The following is a 7,500-nucleotide window of genomic DNA, read 5'->3' as shown; positions in this document are numbered from 1 at the left end:
AGTCTGTGTCTGGCTGCCAGGGGGGAATAGAACAAGGTCATCGGTCTCTGTTCAGCCAGGGGAGAAAAAGATGAGCCAGCACCCAGGAGCCTACAGAGTGGGGATGACATCTGTATGTGTGCATGTGTGTCTGTCTGTGTGTGTGTGTGTGTGTGTGTGGACTCCCAAACCTAATTCTGGCAGGTGATTGATGGAGAGAAAGAAACAAAGTGAAAGAAGAGAGAGAGAGAGAGAGAGAGAGAGAGAGAGGGCAAAGTAAGCAAATGGCAAATATGACAGAACTGAAGTAACAGGGGGTGTAGGGCAGAGGGGTGGGTGAAGGAGGAGTCAAATGGTGAATGCTGTGTGTGTGTGTGTGTGTGTGTGTGTGGGGGGGGGGGGGGGGGGGGGTGCTTCCTGAGCAGTAGCTGTGTGCTGAGCTATGCAGGATGCGCTAATGAGACAGACAGAGGGGAGAGTGAATCATGACAGCAAGACTCCCCCTTCCTGGCTAGGAACCCCACAGACCCATCAGTAAACACCGGCTCCGAGTGTGTGTGTGTGTGTGTGTGTGTGTGTCGGTGTGAGTTCGCAGGCCACTGACGCCGGGTTCAGCCTGGATGCGGAAGCGCGGCGGAGCGTAGATTCTTACGCGAGCGGACGCCTGGCGGATTCTCAGCGCCTGACGACAAACGATTCGGCCCCTCCGCACTTTACTCACACACATTCGCTTGCGGCTCGCAGAAAACATAGACCAAGGCTGCGTTCCGAATCGCATACTTCTACTTCTTACTACCAGTACCTACTACAGCTGCCCTTAGAAAGTATGTACTTTGCAAGCAGTAGGCATCCAATTGGGACTTACTACCTTGTCATAACATTACGCCTAGTAATGGTAGTATGCGATTCGGAACGCAGCCCGAAACTATATCGCTGCAGGGTGCGAGCCGGCCGCGGAGCTCCGCCTCCGCGATGCTGCCACGTGGTTGGTGTGAGCGGTCAAATTGGTTAACGTGGGCGCCGAAGTTAACTGGCTGTGCTTGGCGGAGCTTTTGCATTTGCTCTGAACCCAGCGTGAGGCTCCAAACACATACTCAGGACATTAAACTCTCTCTCTCTGTTTTTCTCCTCTTCCTCCTCTTCATCAGTTCATGGCGTCCGCTGGTAACAATGCTGCTAAGGCCAAATACGAACAGAAGGTGCCTCCTTTCTACTACCGACCCACACACAGAGACTGCCAGTAAGTGTTGAGGCCCCCCAGCCTGGCCCTCCTCGCCCCGCTCCAAGTGTCTTATTGCTGGGGGGCACTCCCCCCGACTGACCCCTGCTCTGGCTCTGTCCTCTGCATACTGAGAGAGGGAGAGGCTGGATTCCAAACCAACAACGCAGGACCTACCCACGGCTCCTTTCCTTGAGAGATTTGTCATTGCCCTTGATGCAGTAACCAGACGATGCATATTTGAAAGGACGCTACGCATTCGCCATATGATGTGACCTCCTTATTTTGTACTCCTACAGTACATGAAGCCGGTGAAGGGCTTGGTTTGGGGTTGTTGGGTTTGGAGGCCAGCCAAGCGAGTGGGGTCTGGAGGCTGGACCGAGGAGATTAGTGCCTGTGACTGTAGCTGGACTGTAGGGCGCTAGTTCCTGCCCAGCTAACATAACTGCCACAGTGATATACTGGCACAGCTTAAATGACACTGCACTACCGCAATGTGCGTGTGTGTGTGTGTGTGTGTGTCTCTGTGTGTATCTGTGTGTGTGTGTGTATGCACGCGCACACGTTTATGTGTTAGTAGGTCATTTCCTACTCCTGCCTTAAACTTTGTACCTTGTGGTGGGTATTTCTAGAATGGAGACTCCATCCCAAAAGACCAATGTAAAGAGATGGGTTCAGTGATGGGTGGGGTGGTATATATATATTGCAATTATCAATAGTCTCACATTCAATAGACTTTATAATGCCTTTAAATTAATTCATTGAGGGTAACCTGGACTTTAAGCCCATTATGCAGGCTCTTCCAATCAGATGGTGAAAACAAGGTTTTCTTGCCCAAATCAGTCCAAACGTTAGGAACAGTCACACCCATAGTGTGTCCTGAAACCCTAACCCATAAGTAACATGTTTTTGGGTCAGATAAATAACATGGTAACACCTATAGGGGCTGTGTGGATGAAGACATACTGGTGACTAAGCTGATGTGTTGACAGAGCCGGGACTGTGGAGGGACAGAGTGTAGGATGAGATGATAGACACTGGGGGGACGGAGACAAGAGCTGATATGTTCAAAGGAGACTCATCGTTTTGGCGTTGTGTGCAGATGCCTCTCCTCAGTTTACACACACGTGCACACACACACACATGCTGACACGCAGATGCGCACGCACGTATGTATGTATGCAGACACACACATGCACACAAGCGCGCTTTTTGGTCTTTGTATTTATTTATTCCTATTGCCTTGTGAATTTTAACCCGGCTTGCCGACAAGACAGAGTGAAGAGAGAGGGAGTGAGGGGGTGTGATGAGGTGACAGAGAGATGTGCAGGGTGGGAGTGATGGAGAGTGTAGGGACGGATGGGAAGGAGGAAGACAGAATTAGAGAGTGAATGAAAGAGAGCCAAGTGTATCTGTCGAGGCTCAGCGATTTAGATATGGTAATTCTACAAAACAGGCTAATAACATCTAAACAGCACATTTAAAGCCGAAGTGTGTAACTTCTGCACTATGTGCCAGCTACAGTATGAGCTTGCTAAGAATTGGCAGTGATGGACAATTCCAGCTGCCAGGGTAAATTCAGTCAGCTATGATGTCGCGGTTTGTGGGTTTTGGGTACCGCAGGAGAATGCCCTGTTGCTGATTGGATCTCAGCACACACGCACACTTTGGACCAAGTGTGGACACGCATCTATGGGAGGAGGCACCCTCAGCTCAAATTATTATTATTATTATTATTATTATTATTATTATTATTATTATTATTATTAATTTTTATTTTTGTTATTAATATTTTATTGTTGTTGTTGTTGTTGTTAGAATAGAAGGGTTTTGGTGCTCAACAGTCGAGGACAGCATTCAATATATAAACAGTGAAACCCTGGAGCACTCATGTGGTCTGTGCGTTTATTGCAGGTGGACAGGTGACGTTGTAACTAAGCATCCTCCTCAGTCAGAGTTGACTGTTGACAGTACAGACTACATGAGTGCTCCAGTGTTTTACTTTGGGTATATTTGAAGTGACCAGGTAAAAAAAGCTTTTCTTATTAGATTTGCTGTAGCAGGGCCAAACGGACGGTCTACAAAAACAGTTTTCACAGAGGTCTATCACTTATGCCTCTTGATATATCAGAGCAATATAGCTATACTGTACTTAAATGTTTTAGAATCTTACAAAAATCATAAATAGTACTGCTTTAAAGATGTAAAAAGACTGTTTATCAAGAACTGTTTTGCATCAATGCAATCTCCACTGTAGGTTTGCTAAGACATGCTAAGTGACAGTAAAGTCAGAACTGTTCTGCTGCAGGCTTCTCAAGGAACAGTGGATCAGAGCTCGCTACGAGAGGAACGAGTTTGTGTGTGTGGAGAGCCAGGAACCATACTCTGCAGGTAAGATTAAGTAAACACACACACACACACACACACACACACACACACACACTGAATGACTTCATGTTCCCTGTCTCAGTTACAACAAAGCCCATTCTCTCAGCTCTGAACACTCAGCGGCTCAGCAAGTACCTGCATTCCAGAACCTAATGGATGTTTCTGGGCTGAACAGGAGATTGAGTCAGAGATGGAGTGAGAACCTCTCCCTGAGACATCCATCCATCTCAGAGATGTCCAGTAAACTTTGATTGAATACATGCTGCTCCATTCATCTACAGCTCTCCCTCCAGCCCTCTAAACAGATGGTGACAGGTGGGGCCAGTGAAAATGGAGACGTGTGATGAGTGATGTCTGTCTGGTTCTCATCACCACACCTTCCAGGTCGTCTAGTTGACAAATGGACCCTGCAATGTTAATTACTCTAATCCTCAGATTAGATGTCCTCAGATGTCCTCAGATATCCTCAGATGTCCACAGAAATGTGTTCCATATAGTTAGGAGAGCCAAATTAGCTTGGTTGCTACTTGTGCAACATTGAGCATTTCTCAGAATTTAAGATGGCGGTGATTTTTCAACTTTTGTCCAGCGTTACGGCCCACTTCAGCGACGAGCTGCTCATGCCCCACGTCGAGGGCTGTGACCCCCACGCTGTGACGTAGTTGAATGTAAAGCTAGCCTTTTTATCAAAATTGTCAAGATAAACAAGAGCAAGGGTGATGATGATGAGCTGGAGAAGGTGATGAACAGGATCTGGAGTGAGGTCATGGCGACACCTGGAGACTACAGCCTCAATGACTGTGCTCGTCATCGAGAGCAGTAGCACGACTCTTCTTAGACGAGTCTCTAGCCTCGTATCAAGGGGCAGTCTCTAGCCTCGTATCAAGGGGCAATCTCTAGCCTCGTATCAAGGGGCAGTCTCTGGCCTTGTATCAAGGGGCAGTCTCTAGCCTCGTATCAAGGGGCAGTCTCTAGCCTCGTATCAAGGGGCAGTCTCTAGCCTCGTATCAAGGGGCAGTCTCTAGCCTCGTATCAAGGGGCAGTCTCTAGCCTTGTATCAAGGGGCAGTCTCTAGCCTCGTATCAAGGGGCAGTCTCTAGCCTCGTATCAAGGGGCAGTCTCTGGCCTTGTATCAAGGGGCAGTCTCTAGCCTCGTATCAAGGGGCAGTCTCTAGCCTCGTATCAAGGGGCAGTCTCTAGCCTCGTATCAAGGGGCAGTCTCTAGCCTCGTATCAAGGGGCAGTCTCTAGCCTCGTATCAAGGGGCGGCATCACCAAGCCGTCACCGACCTCGGCTGCAGCACCATTGGCGGCGCTGGCGGAAACCAAACCACACTCGGGCCGGCTGTGAAACTACACCACAGGCATGGCAGCTCAGAACTCATCATCACAAGCACCTACAACAAAGTTTGGCATATGAATGATTTTACAGAAAATTGAAATGAGACTCGTTTATTTGTTTTAAATCAATCAATCAAACAATTTACTAAATGAAAAGGCCAGTTATTAAAGGATTACAATTTTTTATTAGAACAAAATAGCCTGTGCAATGTGTAGCCTATCGTGGTGGCCACACAGTCAAATGATTTTCTAATTCCATTTTTCCCTGTAAATACGTATAGTTATACTGTATGTAAAAACAACAGATGTCTATGTCCACACACTATATAGGCTATTTCCAGTGTCTGTTGTGTCGGCAAATATCAGCATACAGCCTAGGCCTACTTGTGACCCAGCAGCAAACCGTCCACACAAACCGTCCAAGCAAACTGTCCAAGCAAACTGTCCAAAGTGATAGAAAGACAGAAATAGTGTACCAGTTGTGGGTGTGAATTGTATTGCAGAAATAACCACCAAGGGAAACTGCTGGGTTCGTTCTCATATCTTTAGTGATGTGTCTAAAAGTGCACAGATGATCAAAATATAGCCTACATGCTGCAGAAAATAGGCATTCTCTCTCTCTTCCTTCAAATATTATTCTCGACTCTTAAAATAGGAAAAAAAGTGGCACATTGCGTTATACGAAGGCACATTGTGTTATTACAGTCAATGTAGTTTTTCAGCAGTAGACTACTCAATGATGGCTCAGGAATGGCTCGGCTTTGTGGGAAGACCAAGCGGTTAGGCCCCGGAAAGTACACCCAGTTTCTGGATGTCCACGCCTTTCTGTATGCTAGCTGTTAGCTGTGTACATGTTTGGTGTCTGCTGGATTTCTGTTGCTATTGTTGTTTATGATTGCATAACCTATTTCGCCCTTAATATCCAATATCAATTCAATATCGTTCAAACTTCAGGGAGGGAGAGACAGAAGGAGAGAGTGCGAGCTGACTGCTGCAGTTAATACCAGCTTTTCAAAAGCAGTAGGCTATTTGCACCTCTGTCTGCGTGTGGCAGTTAGCTCATGGTGTTTATGGATCAGACACAAGGCTTATTTGGGGCAATTTTGCACGGAAGTAGGCTACCTAATTTACATTCATTCAAATGAGCCTGGCGTAGCCGTGAAGCTATTTGCTTATCGGTGCAGTTTACAATACTTTTCACCCTTTGCGTGTGCTTTGTGGATTGGATGCTATTTTTTGTGTGTCTCATTTGCATGGGTTTTGCCGCTGCAAAAGTCGCACAATCCTTTTGAGGATTTGGCCCGATAGTTTCTTTTTTTGACCTTTGACCTTCTGTTTGACTTTGACCCTGTATCCCAAAAATAACTTCAAAGAAATGGACTTCCCACCCTCGAAAACCTCTAAAAAGCAGTATTACACCATTACAACATTCAAAGTTGCACAAATAGCTACCAAGCTAGCAAAAGGGTGTCCTTGTCGTGCGTCATCTTCTATGGGCAGACCGGTGTCTCTCAGGAGAAGGACTATAAAATGTAAAGGAGTCGTCGCTGGAGCACATGTGCAATTCAAGCCGTTATTAGGTGCCGGACTAACGTTTCAATGTCAACACATTCATGTGACAAAGGTTTAGAGTAATTCACATTGCTGGGTCTCATATGGTACATATAGGGGTGGCAGTTAGACTAAGGGGGAACAGTTGTGTGGTGGAACCAGAGAGAGGGGCAGACAGATGGGGGGACCACCGTCCGGCTGCGCATGCAGGCTGGACGTGTTTAGTGGCCGACTGCGCTCGCCTGGTGCCGCTACTAACGAGACAAGCCACCGGGGGTGTGATCAGTGGCCGCTCACGGCCCAGCAGGCACTGCAGCTCCCCGCTCATTTACATAGCCCCGCCCCCATTTAGCCTGTCTATCTGTCAGGTAGTCAAGTAGTTACTTAGTCAGTCAGTCAGTCAGTCAGTCAGTCAGTCAGTCAGTCAGTCAGGCAGGCAGGCAGGCAGTCAATTACTGTAGTTAGTCATTCAGTCAGTTAGTCAGTCAGTCAGTCAGTAAGTTAGGTAGTTAGTCTTGTATTTAGTCAGTCAGTCAGTCAGTCCGTTAATCAATCAGTTAATCAGGTATTTAGTCAGCTAGTGAGGTCTGTGTGTGATTTCAGTCTCTAACCTGAGAGGAGCATTGAGAGCACCGATCTTTTTTCAACTTTCTCTCTCATAGATTGTAAACTCAGTCCCAAGGAAGTAGTGCTGATAGGTCCTGGGTGTGTGTGTGTGGGTGTGTGTGTGTGTGTATGTGTGTGTGTGTGTTTGGGGAAGGATGGGGGGGGGGGTCCATGTCACAGTGATTGATGTGTCCTGGTTAATTGCCTTGTGCAGTCTCATTAGAGCCAGGGAGAACACCCAGCTAATCAATAATAGAGCACCCCGCCTGCATGCTCTACTCTCCGCTGCTCTGGCCTGGTCCCTGCCATAACCCCAGATTCATCTGCTAATACAGGATTTATATCTCACTCCATCACTCCTCCAGAGCCACTCTCACACACACACACACTGTCGACACTGCCATTAAATACGCCGCT

General features: G+C 47.3%; 1 protein-coding gene across 1 annotated transcript in view; it reads left to right on the top strand.

Moving 5' to 3' along the window:
* The window catches only part of LOC311309332 (arf-GAP with dual PH domain-containing protein 1-like), a gene marked incomplete at both ends in the record, with an annotated part of 20,836 nt that overhangs the window by 7,910 nt on the left and 5,426 nt on the right, over positions 1–7,500 (top strand). Inside the window, 2 exons of the mRNA XM_084438560.1 lie at positions 1,128–1,219; positions 3,507–3,589. Of these exons, the coding sequence (XP_084294686.1) occupies positions 1,128–1,219; positions 3,507–3,589 (175 nt within the window). The remainder of the gene's footprint in view (positions 1–1,127; positions 1,220–3,506; positions 3,590–7,500) is intronic.

This window comes from Borostomias antarcticus, assembly GCF_949987555.1.
Source record: "Borostomias antarcticus genome assembly, chromosome: 5".
Lineage (NCBI taxonomy): Eukaryota > Metazoa > Chordata > Actinopteri > Stomiiformes > Stomiidae > Borostomias > Borostomias antarcticus.
Note: the sequence above shows the minus strand (reverse complement) of the source record. Positions and strands in the feature narration are given on the sequence as shown.